The sequence below is a fragment of the Giraffa tippelskirchi genome, chromosome 3, assembly GCF_054371585.1.
Source record: "Giraffa tippelskirchi isolate mGirTip1 chromosome 3, T2T-mGirTip1v1.2.pri, whole genome shotgun sequence".
Classification (NCBI taxonomy): domain Eukaryota; kingdom Metazoa; phylum Chordata; class Mammalia; order Artiodactyla; family Giraffidae; genus Giraffa; species Giraffa tippelskirchi.
This window is the reverse complement of record NC_137277.1, coordinates 39,605,305-39,623,777: the sequence shown is the minus strand read 5'-3', so window position 1 is coordinate 39,623,777 and position 18,473 is coordinate 39,605,305. Positions and strand designations below refer to the sequence as shown.

The 18,473-nt window shown below is 59.9% G+C and overlaps 1 protein-coding gene across 3 annotated transcripts; it reads right to left on the bottom strand.

Annotated features, from left to right (window-relative positions):
* Positions 1-1,312: 1,312 nt before the first annotated feature.
* On the bottom strand, positions 1,313-18,473 carry MNT (MAX network transcriptional repressor). 3 transcript variants are annotated; one of them, XM_081580001.1, is made up of 6 exons: positions 18,312-18,473; positions 10,937-11,516; positions 10,356-10,397; positions 10,099-10,210; positions 5,002-5,194; positions 1,313-4,868 (listed from the first exon to the last, which is right to left on the bottom strand). In XM_081580001.1, exons 2-6 carry the CDS (start codon positions 11,431-11,433, stop codon positions 4,111-4,113), a joined length of 1,602 nt encoding a protein of 533 aa, XP_081436127.1. In that variant the 5' UTR covers positions 11,434-11,516; positions 18,312-18,473; the 3' UTR covers positions 1,313-4,110. The 3 variants fall into 3 exon arrangements, with proteins under 3 accessions (XP_081436127.1, XP_081436126.1, XP_081436128.1); XM_081580000.1 differs by lacking the exon at positions 18,312-18,473 and adding an exon at positions 17,075-17,563; XM_081580002.1 differs by lacking the exon at positions 18,312-18,473 and adding an exon at positions 17,078-17,433 and having other exon boundaries at positions 10,937-11,469.

The following is an 18,473-nucleotide window of genomic DNA, read 5'->3' as shown; positions in this document are numbered from 1 at the left end:
TTCTCCAGGCAAGAACACTGGCCTGAGTGGGTTGCCATTGCCTTCTCCAATGCATGAACGTGAAAAGTGAAAGTGAAGTCGCTCAGTCGTGTCCAACTCATAGCAACCCCATAGACTGCAGCCTACCAGGCTCCTCCGTCCGTGGGATTTTCCAGGAGAGTACTGGAGTGGGTGCCATTGCCTTCTCATCTAACCCTGGGCCTTCCTGAAAGTGCAAGTGACCGAACACTTCCTGAAGCTACCAGCAGAGGGAACCAACGTTTCACAAATGAAATGAGCAGGCAAGATTGTTAAGGTGCTGGGGAGGGGCACCAGGCCTGGCTTTTCCTGAGATTAGGTCTTCAGAGAAGGGGACCTCAAGTGATCGATGGCCACCAGGCCCTTCCCCCAAATAACGCCCCCCTCCCAACATCCTCAGACAGACCCACCCCAGGAAGAGAAGTGGAGTCAGTTCCTTGGGCTGCAGTTTCAGGGAGAGCAGAAGTGGCTGGCCTACAGCTTGGCCCAGCTGACTGCTCCCTGACCTTACTCTCCCTTACCTCCCCACCTGCCAGCCGGCCAAATGGCTGACTTCTAAACTGGGGAGAAAAGATGTTATAGGGCCAAAGGTCTTCAAGGCCCAGCTTAGAACATGGCTCTTTGACCCCTGATCTACTTCCTCTTCTTGTTCCTTACCCTGTAAGGACAGCTTTATAGATCGCACATACACCGCCTCCCCCATGACCTGTTCTAACTATAACCCGAAGAGTGCAGCCCCCTCTCAGGAAGCATCAGTCCCTCCTGTGCATAGACCCTCCAGCTTTTATACTGGAACTTTCTGGAGCTTGGGATCCCCAGCTTTGGGACAGGGACAGGCCCAGGGGCAGGGTGGCACGTGCTTGGGGACAGCTCTGTACCAGCTGACATTGGACTGCAGCTCCAGACAGGCCCTGGTTGGTCACGTGACTTTAACAAGCCACCCTCAAACCTGTTTCCTTATCTGCTAGCTGTTGGGTCTGTTTACTTCACTGAGCTGTTAAGAGATGAAACAAGATAGTGTTTGTGAAAAATGGTTTGAGGAAGTATAAAGTATTGCACAAGTATGAGGAAGGCCAGTGCTGCAGTTCTCAGAGCCTGTTGGGGATGCAGCCTAAGCGATCAGAACTGGAAGGTCCCTTGTCGTCTTTGCAAAACCCACCAGCCTGGAATCTACCAGACCCCAACCCCTCAACAGGAAAAAGACGCTGCCGTTTCTTGCCGGGGCTCTTCCCCTCAAGGTCTCTGCCTCCTTTTGCAACAGAACGACCCAGATGCTGCAGGTGGCAGCTCTGTCTCGGGTTTCAGTGCAGGTTTATTTCAATTTTATATTTTATTCCAGGCAAGTGCTTATTACATGGATAGTATTCATGTCTCAATACCTAACGTCTTGGAGCATGAACAGCCACTAGAATACAGTTCCATAGTAAAAATACAATATGTACAAAATTAGGGTTTTTGTAGTTTTTTGTTTTTTTTCCCACACAGCAGATGTATCCAAACACATAAAAATCTCTACAGTCTGGGGTCGCTACAATTTATATTTCAGGAAACGGAGACACAGTGACCGAGTCCTCACTGTAAACAAGGGCCACCTCTTTGTGGGGGTGGGGGGGTGGGGGTGGGACTCTGGGGTGGGGAGAAGAAGCTGTTCCTGGAGAGGGCAGGGGTTATGGTGACCCCCTAATTCCCTTCCAGGAATTCCCTGCCCTTCTTTGGCCCCCCTAGGAACCAACCTCCCCCTCTCCCCGAGGTAAAGACTCCCAGCCAGTGAGCCACTCTGAACATCAAAAAGTAAAACACGCATGAGAGGTAAGATGTGTGTGTGTGTGTGTGTGTGTGCACGCGCACACATGTGCGTCCCCCAGGCTGGAAGGGCTAGGGAGGGGAGGGGCAGGCGGTCCCATGGGCTGAGGACAGATGTGGTCCCCACAGCACGCAGAGGGGAGAGGCCCAAGGAAGGGCTGGGTGGCAGCTGCCCTCTCGGGCACATGGCGTCACAGCGTTCACAAACAACAACAGAAACAACAGCAACAACACCCATCGTCACCAATCTGGACATAGTCATTCGGCACTAGATTCTGAGGCCCCCCACTGCTGCAGTGGGGTCGGGGAGGGATGGGGCGGCGGGCGGATGAGGTATCTGTGCAGGCCCGAGGGGCAACTGGCTAACAGAACAGTTTCAAGGTGAGCAGGCCTGAGAGGAGGGCAGCTTGCCAGTGCTTCTGTTCCTGGGGGCCAGGCCTGCCCTTCTCTCTCTGCTCTTTCCAATGTCATCACACCAGGAAGAGTAAAACCAGCTCCCCCCCAAACAGGGTGACAGTGGCAGCGGCTGCAGGTGCAGGAAGGCGGCAAGCTTGTGAGGTGGGAGCTGCATTTGGGTTGGGGAGGGGGTGGGGGACAGTGTCACCTCCTAGAAACCTCTGAAGTATCCGTAAGTCTCTCCACCCTGGGAGACAAGAAACAATCTCCAGGACCAGGAACTAAAAGGGATTTCCAACGTGGCTCAATCTACCCAAGACCTTTGCCAGCCTCCTCTGTGAACCATGGGACACTACCCCCCCCCCCCCCGCCCCAGCCTGTCATTGCAAACTTCACACCCAGGATCACTGGCTCTCCCACCTCCACACTGAAAGGCCACTGGTGAGTGTGTCCAGGTGGGGAGCCGAGTGTGCACGTAACTGAGTGTGTCTGACACAAGGCCACTTGTAATAAATACCCACATAAAAAGAGCAGCCAAAGCAGTCTGCTGAGGCAAAGGCATGGAGAGCAGTGGCCTGCGCACACAGGCCCCCTCACTCCTCCCCACCCCAAGCTCAGCCCTCCCTGCAGCCCAAAGGAGGGCCCTTTCTCACAGGAAGGCGGTGGCACACAGCAGCGCCCCCTGGGGGAGGGCACATGCAGAACAGCCCGCTGCAGACTGAGGGAGATCTGAGCAAAGAAAGATGAGCCCAGGGAGGGGGAAGCTGGGGCGGAAGCAACAGTCCTCCGTGGCCTGGCCATGCTTGCTCCCCACAGGTCCCCAGGGCCAAGCCCCTGGACTGTAACCTCTGATTACCTCACCCACACGGCGCCAGGTTCCTGGAACCCAGACCAGACGCTGGTCCCGTCTCCCAGGCAGCAGGAGGCGTCCATGCACACTCATCCCTCCAGGGAGTGCAGAGCAGGAGCAGAGCCCAGGCCTCCTCTCTATCTTCTGGAAGCCAAAGTCAAGTCCAGGGATGGGGACAGGATCCAGCACACCCTCCTCTCAGGCCAGACCTGACTGGAGGTCAGCAGGGTGGTTGGGGGAGACAGTCAAGCCCCTCCTTCCTCGCCCCTGCCCTCAATCTGCCCTCCTGAAGTCAGGAGCCCAGTGGTAGGGCGGTTGGGGGGGCTTGGAAGCTTGGCAAGGGCTTGGGTTTGGTTTACTAATGGTAGAGAACTGTCTTAACTAGCTTGTTATGATCAATCACAATGACTGCAACCAGCCTGCAGAGCCCCAAGCCGGGGCACCCACCTGTCTGGAGGGACGCCACACAAGCCCCCTCCTAGGACTTGTCCCCTGGACTCAGAGCACGCCCCCCTCCCCAGTCCCCCTGGATATCAGGGCCAAGTTGCTTAACTCCTGCTTCCCCACATCCCCCTCCAGAACCCTGGAAGGAGAAGGCTGAGGCTCAGGAGGGGAGGGCCTGGGCGCCCAGCTGTCTCACTAGACAGAGCGATAGCAGCAGCAGCAGCACAGGAAGGTGGGCAGGGAGGGGGAGGCAGAAGAACACGAATTCCACATCACACTGGTGTCAGGGGACAGGTGGGGGACGGGAACGGCCCTGGAGCGGGCACCAGGCCGGACAGGCGGCATGTGGGTCAGAGTGTCTCTCAATCACTCTGCCAAGTCCTAGTGCAGCAGGGTGACCCCTGCCCTGCGCCCAGCTCCCTGGGCCCCCTCCCTCCCCTGGCTCAGAGTCTCTGCACCCCCTTCCCCTAGGAGGCCTGGGGGTGGGTATGGGTGGGGTGGGCCTGGGCCTGGCTGGAATGTGTGGAGCTGATGGGTGGGAGAGTGGGGGACAGGTCTCCCTCCCTGCCCCCGCTGGGGGCCTCTGAGTGGCCTCATCCTCAAGCCAGCTTGAGCGTGCTGACTGGAAAGGAGGGCATGGTGACCATGGTCACAGGGTTGAGCACTGTCTGGCCCACCAACTGGGGGTGGTGCACCACCTGAGCCCCCACGGCTGGCTTTGCCATGACCGTGGCCGGGGGCCCCAGCCCGGCTGTGCCATTCACTTGCTGGTGTGAGAGGGTGTGGGCAATGTGGCTCACGGCCACCGGCTGGCTCACAGCCACGGGCTGTGGGTACAGGGGCAGCTGGGAGCCCAGGTGAGCCATGTGGTTGAGGGTGGCAGGGTGCACCGTGATGTGGCTGATCGGGGGCGTGGCCGGGGCCAGCTGCACGGTGGGGCTGGGGGCCGAGGGCGCGATGTGGGCAATGTGCTTGCCCCCCGGTCCCTGGAGAACGTGGTTCACAGTCTGGATGACTGAGGCGTGGGTGGTGGCGGTATGGGCGATGACCGTGGAGCCTCCCCCAGCCGCGGCCACGAGATGGGCCGGAGCGGGCACCAGCGTTTGGGCTGGGGCCGCTGGTGGGGGAGGAGGGGCCGGCAGAGGTGTCTTCTGCTGTGGCAGGGGCTGCGGCCCAGGCAGGTGGGCAGGAGACAGGGCCACAGGCTGGGCGTGCGGGTGTGGGTGCGGAGGCAGAGGCGCAGGGGCCGTGCTGGGTGGTGGCTTCGGCAGCTCCGGGTGGGGGCGATGGCTCAGCTTATGTGGGCCCAGGCCAGCCTGGTCCTCCTCCATGTCCTCGTCTATGTTGTCCTCACCCTCTGTGGAGGGACACGCAGGTAGGGACCGGTCAGAAGGGCTTGGGAACAAGAGCCTGGAGAAGCAGATGCCCCCAGGGCTCTGGGGGTGTCCTGGGGCCGAGGGTGGGGGCGCCGCAGAGCGGGCAGGGCTCACCGGAAGCGGTGGAGGTGGAGGCCTGGTCGTCCTCCGGCTGGCCCGTCTGCCGGAGCACGCGATCGATCTCCAGCACATCCATCCACTGGCTCAGCTCGTGCTTGAGCTCCGCCAGCCGCTGCTGCGTGGCAATCTTCTCCCGCGCCAGCCGTTCCATCTCATGCTCGTATTCTTTCTCCTTCCTCTTCAGGGACTGGAGAACAGGGCAAGTAACACCAGGATACCCTGAGCAGAAGCCACAGGGCCCGTGGTACCGCCAACATCTCCTTCACCCACCCTCACCTGCAGATCAGGGGCCCAGGCTGCCGGGGACTGCGGGAGACCACACCTGCCTCTTGGTCCATGGCTCCGTCTAAGGAGACCCAGCATCTGGGGACGGGCTGCAGGCTCTCAGGCGGGTGCAGGTTCAGGACAGTCCCTCCCCTACCCCCACATCGACTCTGTCCTGAGGGGCTTTGTCGCCTCGTGCCCCATCCACCCTCCTGGAAGCATCTCCCTCTATTCTGCAGAGAAGGGCAGAAAGGGTAGGAGACTTCTCAGGCAGTGCTCAAGGCCTGCACTGCCATTCACACCATCCTGTCACCATGGATGCGGACGCCATGAGCTACCCTCCATGGAACCCATTCCTCAAGGCTCCCCAGACAATCCTGCCCTTTGTCCCTTCATCATTCACTCATCTCCTTAACTTCAACACCCTTTCAGGATGGCTAGCAGATTCTGAGACCCCCACCTCACCTCCTTGACCACCTCCATCTCCTCCTGAACAGCTGCCGACTGCGCACGTCCTCCTCAAGGTGCCCATCCGTGCCGCCTCACATACCGCTCTATTCCCACACTCCCCAGGCCCCGGGATGTGGCCTTCCTTCCCTACCTGCACCTGAGCGGCCTCAGCCACTGAGAAACAGCTCTTGGGCGGACAGCACCTCGGCCTCCATCTGAGCTGCTCTGGAGAGGCTCCTCCCCCCTTGACGCCGAGGCCATCCACATCACTCAGAACACTGGAGGGCGCTCCTGGTCCACTGCCTCATCTCCCCTTCCACTCCACCAGGGCCACGAGCCGCCTCTCCTCTGGGGCTGACCCTTCCGCAGATACCAGATGCCCGCCGCCCAGATCGGGCACGCACCCCCATCAGAAGGGTCTCCAGTTTCCCTCAGCCCAATGCTTGTTAGCAGCTCTGGAAGGCCAGCTCCTGTCCTGTTCCTCAACTCCCTTCTGCACCCAGTCTCTCCTTGTTCTCTGTGACCTCCTGTCTGAAACTTTATTAAACCAACACACCTTAAATCCCGCAGGCCTCCCCGTGGCCAGCTTTTCCTTGGCCCAGGCATGTCATGACCGTGGGGTCCAACAGATGACGCGGACAATCCTGACCTGCTCCCGAGCTTTTAGTCGCCGAGGCTTGTTAGTCACCGAGGCTTGTTAGTCGCCGAGGCTTGCCAGTCCTGGCCAGGTGTATGTAGGCCCACATGCATCTCTCTCCTCATCCCTCCAGGTCTTATCCGCTGGAGCTCCCCCACAGCCCAGCCCCCTCTCACGTCCTCTGGGTACACCAGCCTGCTCTCAGGCTCGCTTGGGAGTGGCACCCTGCACCGCACCGCCCCCCACCCCAAGCGTTCAGTGAGACTGTCAGCCTTAATGAGACTGACACTGGCTCACACGACCCCCTGAATATCTCTCGTTTTGTTTTTCCATCTCAACACACGCTGTCCCAGTCCAACCCTGTGAGGGGAGTACACACTGTTCTATGATTAGCTTACATCCCGACACTGCAGGTGGCCAGGACACAGCCATGTGTGACCTCTTGGCCAAGCACCTGTGGGGACTGGAGGGTGTTAGTCCCCATCTCTACCATGTCTCTCCCCATCATCACAGGAGAATCACAATCTCTCAGTAGACTTGAGCTTCCCCTGACTCCATTTCCTTTGGGCAGTTTTGCAACAGCCTTTTCCGACAGTTCACCTGACCTCCTGGGCACAGCAAGTCTTCAGCTCCACACACAGACTAGGCCCGACTTCCCCACGCTCCCTCCTGAGCCCCACGCTCTCTCCTGCAGCCCTCCGCCACGCTCCTTGCATTCTTAGCGTCACCAGTCAGAGATGCCTCAAGCCATTAGTGCCTGTGACACGGAACCCAGACACGGCCGTGCTGTGCACTGACCTGAAAGCAGGCAGCTTTACACTTTTTACACTTGTTGCCAGTCCCAGGCCACACTCTATCACCCTGGCTTCGAGATTAACCTGCCCCCCCCAACATTTCTGCCAGAAAGCTCCCCCACTGCCCCACTTCCCCCACGCACACCCGGCTTCTCCGAGAGGCCAGTGGTAGACAAGCCATTGGAAGGGGCCACAACAATCACAAGGTGTGGGGTGAGTCAGCCCTCAGGCCTGTCCTGAACTCTATGCACTAGCGGGGCCAGCTGACTGCCGGCTCAGAGAATTAATCAGGAGCCAAAACCCCCACTTCTCACCTAGTCCAGTTCTCCACAGGTCTAGATGTCCCTGGAAAGTTTTCCCAAGGTCTAACTTTTGTCCTTATTGTTTCATTTTAAGCCCATTTCCTTTCTAAGAAGACTGGATGTGTTGTTTGGTACCTGCCTATCCCACTTCCTATTTCTGTCCACTTCTCTGAGAACTTTCTTCAAATCCTTTACCTCCAAGGCACTGTGGCTCTGGCTGGGGGCTACAGCCTTCCCAAAGCTTCCTCCCTCAGCACACAACCAAAGTACTCAGTCTCCACCCCCTCTGTGGTCTCTCTGGTATCCCCTTCCAACTCCCATCTCAGCATAGCAACCCTCCCGATCACGTTCAACTTCTAAAATGCATTTGCTCCTTCCTACTGGAAAAACTCTGGCCTGTGCTGGGCTCACTGCCCCCCTCTTGTCTTGGTCACCCTGGCCTTCAGGTCCCAGCTCAAAGGCCCTTTCCTCAGCAGCAACTTCCCCAACTCCCCAGAACACTTGCTGTGACCCCTGTCCTGACTATGCCCTTGGAGCACATTCCTCTGTTTGGTTATTTTATAATCTGCAGCAAGACCAAACCTAAAGACAGAGATCTGCACTTTTTCCCTTGCTCCCCACTTTTTATCCGCCCAATCAGACACAGGGCTGTCAAAAAAAAACCTGAGTGAGTGAACTAATAAATGAAGTTGAAGATTTATGGAGAACCTTGTTAAGTTTCCCAGCATTTCTGCTTCCGTTGCCAGCCCCAGAACAGGTATCTTTTACGGATAGCTAGGGTCCACCTTGCTTCCCACTCAGGCCAGGCCCGTATCCCAAATCTGCTGGTTCTACTGAGTCTCTTATTTCTGACGTACTTTCAAATCCACCATCTCCTAATCAAGGCTTTCCGTCCGCCCTAAGTACGTCTATACCGGGAGGAAAGCGCTGTTCCATCCTTCTTACTTCTCAACAATTGCTACTAAGTTACTATTTACAAATGGCCAATCCTCCTCACGTCCTTACCACAAAGATACTATTACTTTTTCCCACTTTAGCATCATCGCAGTACAAGAGGAAACCGATATTCACAGAAAATGTCGCAAAATTTAGGCAGGAGTTTGCTCCCAGGCTACATGATTTCCTGTAGCTGAAGGAGTAGCAACTTAAGTCTCCAGCCCGAGTTCTGCAGAAACATCCCAGAAAACACTCTCCCGGAGATCCTCTGAAACTCGACGCTGGGCCCCCTCCCCCCTTCTCCTCCCTCCCCCTCCCACCGGGGCCGAGGCCCCGCCCCTCCCGGAGCACGCGCGCACCCACGCGGACCCGGCTTTGCTGCGTCACTCCCCACTGGCCGCACCCTCTCTCCGCGCGCGCAGGAGTCCCGCCCCCTACCCAGCCCCGCCAATCCGCGGGCCCGGACCCGCCCCTCCCGTGCCGGGAAGCGGCCTGGAGTCGCGCCAGCCCCTCCCCCTCGTCCGGAGGGCGGGCGGAAGGGCGCGCGTTCGCGGGAGGCCGGGAGGGAGCTGCCGGCTGGGAGTAGTCCCGAGGCTGCGCCTCCGCCCGCCTCCTTCGACAAGTCAGGCTCCGGTTACCTCAGGGCTGTGACCCCGCAGTCGAGGCCGAGGAAGGGCTGGCCCACTGGAGCCGTGACGCCGCCCATCCCCTAAGCTTCCCGAGAGCGCCGACTGGGAGACCCCGAAGCTGCCCCCGCAGTCCGGAAAGCCTAAGTCCCTCCCACTCCCCAACGGCTACCTCCCGGCTCCGCGGCAGCCGAGCGTGGCCGCCTGCCCCACCCCCACAGCCTCCTTCCCGGCACGCGGAACCCTCGGCCGGTTTCCAGGGAAACCGAAACTCGGGCCGTCATGGCAACGGTCTTATCTGGCGGGCACCCCCCCTTCCCCGTACGGCCGAGAGGAGCCAATGCCCCAAAGCAGGGGACACACGGCAAGGAGGGCCCCTTGAAAAAGGGCTTCTTTTAAATCCTGGGGGAGGCAGAACGTAAGGTTTTAGGTTCGGTGACCCCCGGGACTACTCGTCACCCAGAGTGCCGCATTTCCCTTCCCTAAGGTTTAATCCCCAAAGTCGGGAGATGTCATCTACGCGCGCTCACTGCAAGGATCTTGATCCTTTTGGGCTAAAAGTCCGGGGCGCGCGGCGGCGGGAGGAGGGGGGGCGTATTTCATGGGTTCCACTGTGGGAAACGAGCCACGCCCAGCACCCCCCACTCCCCACGGTAGAGTATCGGGCCGAATCCGGTTTCCGCCCAGCACTGCGGGCGCCATGGAGGCACACCGGTCGCCCTACGTCCTTCCCATTCTCCGGGCAGTAGCGCACGGCAGGCGATAAGGCGGGGCGGGTTCCGGGCTGACACCGAGTCGCGGGGGCCGTGCAGATGGGGGGACTCCGTAAGGCCGCCCAGCGGGGGAGGGGAGCCGAGCGCCACCGCCGCGCTCCCCCGCGCACGCGCGCCGGTCACGCCGTCTCCACCCGGGTGGGGAGCCCCGCTGACGTCAGCGGGGCCATGTGCTCGGCGCCCGCGTGGAGGCGGGCGGGGCCGCGGGGGGGAGGCGGGGCGTACGGGGAGGCGGGGCGTGCCGGCAGCCTGCGCGGCGGCGGTCTCCCGCCCTCTTCTAGGCCTTGCACCCCCCCCTACCACGCATACCTGAATGTACCGCAGCGCCGTCCGCAACACGCTCAGATTCGATGTCTTCTTGTCGTCCACGTTGGGGATGTTGCGCTTCAGGGTCTCAAAGCATTCCTTGAGATGGGCCCTCCTGGGGAAAGGGAGCAGGGCCGGTCAGCCAGCGCCAGGGGCGGGAGGGAAGGTCCAAGGACAGCTTGGGGACCAAGGATGGGACCTTCCGGGTAGCTGGCGGGGCGGGCTCAGAGTCACAAGCTCACACACACACACACACACACCTGTTCTTCTCCAGCTTGTTGTGGACTTCTCTGGTTCCGATTCTGAAATCCAGACAGACAGGGAGCTCAGGGAGGAGGGCCCAATTAGGTGGCCTTCCCACCCCCTGCCCCCACCCTCCCCAAATGCCACAGGCTTTTTGTCCCTGACATCCTCTCTCTAGAGAAGCAGCGATGAAAACTGTTGGCCGTGTCCTGGTGCATACACCCTCTGGAGGGCACGGGTAGGCTCATAATTCACAACCCCTTCATATTCTACCCCACCCGTGCACCTGTGAAGGGCTCCTGGGATTGGGAGAAATAGCCAGTGGACCCTGGCCCTCACCCAGGAGGTCCAAAGGCCTGGTGATGCCATTAGCCCCAACCTTGGAGGGGGTCAGAGAAGCCTGAGAACAACAGAGGGCAATGACCATTCCCCACTCCCCAGGGTGGGGATGGTCCCAGCACAGTGAGAACATATCCAGATATAGGAGGTTTCGGCTCTGATAGGTTAGCTGGGAGGGCACTTTCTCTTGCACACACAGCCCCAGCTGTGGGCAGTTCTCTCCATCCCACCAGCCCCCACTCTGCCACACCTCACTCACCCCCCAGGCCTCTTCTTCTGTTCACTGGATTTGACTTCTTCGGCGGGTGCCAGTTTCAGGGTCCCAAGAGTGGATGGAGGTGGCTGTGGGGGAGCCAGCTGGGGCTGGACTCCGGGGTGTGGCGCAATGGTCAGGATGGGGGTGGGCAGGGGCTGCAAGGGCTTGGGGCTGCCAGTGGGTGGAACGGTGGCCTTGGAGTCCGGCAGTAGAGGAGCAGGAGTGGGCACCTGCGGCCTGGTGGGAAGGGGGGCAGGATCCTTAATGCTGAGTCCAGGGGTGCTGACCAGGGCTGGCTGGCGAGGCGCCAGGGGCAGAGGCTGGGCCGTGGGGGGTAGTGGCGGGGGTGGGGGCAGAGGCTGAGGGGAGTTGGTCACTACTGGAATGGGAATGACAGTCAGTGGGGTGGGGGTGGCCAGTGGTGGCGGGGGGGCCGGCGGGGGGGCCGGCGGTGACAGAGGCAAGGGCGGTGCCTCAGTGCGGGGCTCCTCCACCGGCATGCTGTGGGCCAGCCGGGCCAGGCTGCTGGCCTTCTTCTGCTCCTGCTCCCGCTCCCGCTCCAGGCGAAGCCTCTCCTGTTCCTCTGCACAGAGAGAACACAGTTGTCTCTCAGCGGGGCCTGCCGTCCTGGGCACCCCAGCTCCTCTTGTCCTCCGACTTGTAACCCATCCTGACCCCAGGCCAGGCAGCACCCCGTGACACCACAAATACGTACACTCATCCACACCCAGCCAGGCACCGGGCACAGCAGTGAACAAATAAAACAGACTCCTGGTCCTTGCTGTTGAGGAGCTCATAGACCAGGGGAGGAGGGGTGTAGGACAAATCACAGGATTAACAACTCAGGTTGTAGGAAGAGATGGGCTATGGAAAGACAGAGCAGAAGCTGTTAATGAGGGTGCCAGAGGAGGCCTGGCACACTGCAGGTTGAAATGTTAAGCAGGTGATGGGCAGGGGCAACAAGGCTGAGGGGAGGGCGTGGTAGATGAGGTGGGGAGAGCCCAGTCCACAAATGATCTCACAGGCCACCACAGGAGAAGAGAAAGTACAAGTCACTCAGTCGTGTCCAACTATTTGCAACCCCATGGTTGCAACCCCTATACAGTCCACGGAATTCTCCAGGCCAGAATACTGGAGTAGGTAGCCTTTGCCTTCTCCAGGGGATCTTCCCAAACCAGGAATCGAACCGGGGTCTCCTGCATTGCAGGTGGATTCTTTATCAACTGAGCTATCAAGGAAGCCCCACAGAAGAGTAGAGGCAGTGAAATCCTAGATTCTGGGGAGCTACCTTCTAGAGGGCAGACATTACCTTCATTTCACAGATGAGACAGATTAGCTCTAAGCGGCAAAATGATTTGTTTGAGGGTCATACTGCAAATAAACACACACACACACCCTACACCCATGTGTCTCACAAGAGCTCCACATGGCAAGCAGGGCGGGGACATCACCTTCAGCCCACACAAAAGACAAGGCCCGGGACTTAGGACTCCCAGGCTAGGTCCCAAAGCCTGTTTCCTCAATCAGGGTCTATACCTAAAATGCACTTGGTCCTTCTCTGCCCTTGGTTGTGCTGGAACTTATTCCACCACCACCAGCAGCAGACTAGAAAAGGAAGAGGCAAGCAGAAAGGAAAGCAGGGCCTTTTAACAGCGGTTGAACAGGGCAATGAGTTCCGACAACCTTGCACAGCTCAGTTCAGCATCTCTGCTGAAAGCCCCACCAGAAGGGGAGGCCTGCTCAGCGGTGGGCTGAGAACACCTCCAAGGGAGAGGCCCCTCCTGATCGAGATGCCCCTCTCCATCCCGTCCCTTCCCAGGCCTCACCATTCCAGTTCCCTGGCTATAGGCTGGGGCCAGGGCCCTGGGGAGCAGCTGAAGCCTCACCACCCCGCGGGCCAGGGAGCAGGCCAGCTCTCCCCTCCTGCCCAATTCACCACACTGCTGACTAACAGAGCTGACAGCACAAGGCCGACACGCCCCAAACACACCACCACCCACAAGGGGTGGGGCTGGGGGGGCAAGGCTGGCCAAGTGCCCCTGTAGGAGAGGACAGCATCACACTCTCCACAGGTCTTTGGGCCAGGGACCCCAGAAAACATGCGGCCTCGGGGCCCTTTGGCCAATCAACCACTGGTGTGTGAGCCCGGCCTGCTCAGAGTCCCTCCCTCCTGCTGAGAAGAAGAGGCGCAGGAGGAAGTAGGGGGAAGTGTTCTGAGAGGGGAAGCGCTCAGTGGTTTCCCAGCAGCCAGCATTCAAGGGCTGGAGTCAGCAAGCGCAGCCTCTTCCGTGTCTCCCCTGGCCCCTCAGGAAGGGAAGCTGCCCAGCTTGCACCGGCCTGCTCCTATTTGCCACCAGCACTGGCTTCCTTTTGCGGCCCTGGAGAAAACCCGCCCTCTGCGCGCCTCTTTCCACACTGGGAAAGAAACTTGCTGAGTTCAGTCAAGGAGACCTTCCCAGGCCCAGCCCAGGACATCTCCAGTCCACTCCGCACCTCCCCAGACCCCAACCCCAAGACAGCGTCCCGGAGCTTGGGGCCCAACACAGCCCTACCTCCATTCCTTTGAGCCAGGACCTGGGCTTTCACTGGCCTCAGGGCAAGTGTGCCCCTCTCTCACAAGCAGGGGGACAGACGGGGCCTCAGGCCCCAAGGTCAGGCGCTCTGGGAACCCAGAATGGAGGCAAACCTCAGATTCCCCATATTTCCTTTCTTGTATTCCCCATGTTTTAAGGCAACTCCAAAGCTCCACCAGAAGATGGCAACCTCCTTCTCATATACCCTCTCTCTTCAGGAGCAAGGCAGGTGCCAGGCTCACAGGTGCCAGGAAGGGCCCAGGTGAATGGCCAAGCTCTATCACACCTGGATCAGCATGAAAAACCTTAACTGACACTGATGAGGGGGGCAATCCAGGCCAGATCCAGCCCACTAAAGCCTCCTGCCTCCTCCTGGCCTGTTCTGACCCATCCCTTACCCAGTATCGACCCTTCTCCTGTGCAATGGGAAGAGGGAAACAAAGTGGGGAGAGCAAACGAGTTTTAGCAATATGGGTTTAAGCTCTTCAATGCTCTGCTGCACCCTTGGGTGCACCCCTCTTCTCGCTCCCATACATGCACACACATACTCTGGCACCTTCCCTGGGCTCTGCCCAGAAGCTGCCCCCAGAGAACTGAGCACCACCCTTCTGGGTGACCCGGGGGCCAAGGCTGCAGCCCCCAGTGGAGAGTACAGGCTTTGAGCTTCCCCAAAGCCACTGTGGCCCAGGGCTTCAGCCAGCACACAGCTGGGGCCACAGAAGTCCACATCAGGGGCCCTCCAATGTTCAGGGGAGTTCTCCCCTTCTACATGTAATAGGGAGGCTGGTGCACAAGGCAGGCACAGGGTGGGACTAGCTCAGAAGAGGGTCCCATTTGAGTCAACTTCTATGATTGATAGAAATGACCAGGCCTCCATGCTGGCCACCAGCATGGCCTCACCCTTTCTGCTCTCCCCTCGTGTACCAACGTGAAGGTGCACACACATCCTTGGACTCATCATGTGAGCAAAGTAGCTGGTCTAGGTCAGAAAACAGTGACTTGAGGCTTGAAGTTGAATGGCAGCCCAGACAAGGGGATCCCTGTTCAGGGCTGCCCATCGGGTACACACACCCCAGAAAGCAGTTCTGGTCAGCAAGCTCACCAGCAGCACCCCCACTTCTCTTCCATTTCTCACCACCCCAACTTAGAGGACAAAACCTCTCGTAGGAGCAAAAAATGAATTCTAGAGATTAGGCTGCTGCAGCCAAGTCAAGCTATCTGTACGTGAGTTTTGGGAGTAAATCTGGCTTTCCAGCATCCATCCATCCATCCCCTAAGACCTCCTGCTCCACCGACAAGAAGCCTTAACTGCCTGCCTCGAGTTCTCACCACCTGGGGGAGAGGCAGGGCGCTACAACTTCTTAGCAGAGAGCCATTCCCAGGTTCCTTCCAAGTGTTGCAGACGTCATCCTTGTGATTCTTACTCTCAGCTCTAGACTGACTTATTTCGGAAAGGGTGGTAGACATTGACAGGGAGGGTTTTCTCCCCTCCCCCACATGGCCATCCAGCCTGCAGAATAAGTGAAGGTGAAGTGAGTGTTCCTTTGGTCAATCCTGCTGCCTCTAGCACGGTGGGCGGTACACAGTGGGGACACAATAGGGACTCTTGAATTGCATTGTGGATGGAGGTAGCAGGTGACTCAATCTCTCCAAATCTTGTGCACGCTCCTCCCCGAGCCGCTGGTCCCGCACGCAGAACAGTCTCGGTCACCACCTGCACTGTCCACCGCCTGACCCTGATCTGGACCTCGAAGAAAGGGGGAGGGGCGCGTGAGCCGACATCCTGACCCCTCAGTTCCGAAAAGCCAAGCATTCTCAGTCTCGCGTATCTCAAGTGATTCTTGACCTTGAGAGGCCGGACGACCCGACTCGGCCGGCGGACCCGCGGCTCCCCCGCCCCTGGCCCGCTGCTACTCCCCCCGCCCGCCGCGGCGGCGGTACACGCTGCAGCCGCGCGCGCGCGCGCACACACAACACACACTACTACCTCCTGCATGACTCATCATTGAAGCAACAATAGGCAGAAAGGAAAGGAGGGCGAAGCACTCTCTCCACCACAACCCACCCGACCGGGGGCTGGAGGGAGGGCTGGAGGGGGTAGCAGTCCCCGGATACTGCACACACGCCGCCGATCCAGGGCTGCGACCCTCGCAGCAGTCCGGAAAACGGAGGTCTTCCCCTGGCTCGTATTTCTGCAGCACCCTGAAGCTGGGGCCATCAACAAGGGCGCGTGGGGATAAGGGCATCTGAAATCTCCATCTCCCTGCTGTCGAGAGAGCGCCAAAGTTTGCCCCTTCTTGCCCGGCTTATTTTACATCGCGGTCAGGGGTGCTGCCAGGGGGTCCTGGTGAGAACGTTTGGGGGGGGCGGTTAGTGGGAGCATGTGAGATTTATACGTCCTGTCGCTCGGGGATTCTGAGGGTTTCCTTCGCCCCAGGAGCAAAAACGGGAGGTCGGAGCGAGAACCGACAGGTGAGCTCGGCTCCTCCCACGTAGGGCAAAGACTCTACCAGGCAGATGCCCAGCGGCCAGAGCCAGGGCCCAACCCGGCGCAAGGCCCCTCGTCAGCCCCGCCCAGGCCCCGCCCCCGGCCGATCGCTAGGCTGCGGGGAGGGGCTGGGCCGCGCTGTCCCCAGCGGGAGTGTCCCCCGTGCACGTGGTCGGGGGCGGGACCGGTCCACGTCACCACCCGGTGTAACCAACGGGCTTGGAGCGCAGGCACACGCAACATTCCAGCCGAGAGCGGGTTTGGAACGCGTAGACACGCCACATTCCACATCGGCTAAAGTGGGGCGCAGCAAGGGGGGCCCGGGGTCTGCCTCCGGCGACCTGCGGGCCATCTCGCAGATGTCCAATCAGCCCGGCTCTCACCCAAACCCCTGTCGCGCGACCCAGCCCAGCTTTGGGAGGCGGGGTCAGGCGGGGCTGGCCAGGATCATAAGACACGCGATGTCATTTCATTCTGCAAAGGCCGCCTCCGCCCCAAGCGGCGCGTAGATCTGCCGGGAGCGCCCCCCGCACCCTCCCCACAGGGCCAGGGAAGCCGGGGAGCTGCTCCGCGTAGAGTAATTCCACCCCCCACTCCGTTACACACACGCCCACTCGTGTGCACTAGACACTCGCCCGTGTACACGTCCGTCCATCCGCTCTCACCGGGGTTCGCATCACACATACCCCCATGCATACACGCACACACGCGCTGGTCTACCACCCCCACGCAACACCATTCCTCACCCCACCCCCCCGGCTCGCACATCTTCATCCCTACCGAGGGCACAGCTGGCCCACAGGAAGAGAGACCCCCAGGAAAGGTGCACAAGAGGTGGTATGCAGTTGGGGTGGCTCCTACAGGAGCCGGGTCCCTCGCTGCATGTTAATGAATTCATTAATTAATTTCACTGCCCACAACACTCCTCCCCGGGCGGCGGCTCTTCCGCGGATCTTTGCACTGCCCGGCTTCGCGGGCCGCCCGGGAGCGGGTACCGCGCGCGGTTTCGCGTAGGCTCGGGGACCGGGGTCGCTCGCCTCCCCTTCCCTGGTGCCCCAGGGGCCCAGCCCGGCCGCTCACCACGTGCTCTCTGTTGTTGCTGTGCTTGCCATTCCAGGAAGCGGGCCGCCTCCAGTAGCGTCTCTATGCTCATCGCGCCGAGAGCTGCCGGGGGCGCGCCGGGGCCAAGACTGCGGCCCGCGAGCCGGGCACAGGTCAGGCTGGCGGGCAGGCAGGAGGGAGGGATCACCTCCGGGGGGCGACAGGACTGGGCGGCGCAGCGCACTCCGCAGGGAAGAACGGGGGAGCACAGGAAGAAAAATCAATATCTCCCCAGATATTTGCAAAATGTAATTCGCAAATTTAAAAAAATCTGATGCAAAAAAAAAAAAGGCGGCACTGCTTCCCTCTTTCCCCTCCCTCTCTTCCTCCCTTCTGATGCCTCCCGCCCCGCAGCCCCCAGGAGTCCCGCCGACAAGAAAAGGCTTTGCAACAAGATGGCGAGGAGGCACAGACACACACAACAAGGGAAGGAGCCGCGCTGCCCCCGGCCGCCGCCCCCGCTACTACACCGGGGCCGCAGCCAAAGCCCGGACCGGAGCCCCCGCCCGTAGGGCCCCGGCGTCTCAGGAAGGGAGGGGCGGGGCCCCGGGCGGCCTGGCCCCGCCCACTCGAGACCGCGCGCGCACACGTGGCCTGGGTGGGGGTGGGAAAAGCTCCAGCCGGGTTCGCGCCCTGCATTTCCGCTCTCCCGCCTCGCCCCGCCCCGATTGCAAGCCACAAGTTGAGCAACGGCTGCGAGTTTGGGTCATTCACAACGAAATTTGTCCTGCTGGAGGTAAAGAAGGGTGAAAAATTCAGGACTTAAGTTTAGCTCAAATGAGAATATTCCAGGTCAGGGAAACCTAGGTTGGCAAAGACTGGCCTGACCCTTGGATCTCCGCTTTCTACCTACACGTGACCTAATTCCTGCAACCACCCGGCTGTCGCAATTCCCCCGGGATCCGCCCGTAGGCGGAGCTGACGGCTGGAGGCTGCCAGAGAACCCCCGAAGGGAGCGGAGTAGAAATCCGATTCCGCGTTTTGTCTCCGTTCCTCCCCCCGCAGTGCGTTCGCATCCTATTAGGCGACGTCACCGGGCTGCGGGCCAATGGGCGGGCAGGACAACACGGCATGGAGCAGCTCCACATGGACACCCCGCGCCGCCAGCCCTGTGTTTAAAGAGCCAGTGTCTAGCAGGGTCACATTCGCGGGCGCGGATGGGGCCACCGTGTGGAGGGTGGGACGCTGAGAGGGAAATTCTACATTTGTGCCCTACCTGCTGTTTACTTTTTACCACCCTCCTTTTAAAACTCTCTCTCCTTCCTAACCCTAGACTCTCGTCTTTGTCCACGCGCGTCTGATGTGGGTGGAGAGTCCGACTCTGTCTCCCCCGAGGCCGCCCCTTTGCTCTGGGGCCGGGCTCAGGGCGGTTACGACT

Bases quoted from the DNA above. Each gene is read 5' to 3' on its own strand.
- MNT (XM_081580000.1), bottom strand. From the start codon at position 17,147: ATGAGCATAGAGACGCTACTGGAGGCGGCCCGCTTCCTGGAATGGCAA. The intron at 10,398-10,936 runs GTGAGTGAGGTG...TCTGGATTTCAG, and splicing joins CAGAAGAAGAGGCCTGGGGG to AATCGGAACCAGAGAAGTCC. The intron at 4,869-5,001 runs GTGAGCCCTGCC...GTCCCTCCACAG, and splicing joins CTCCACCTCCACCGCTTCCG to AGGGTGAGGACAACATAGAC.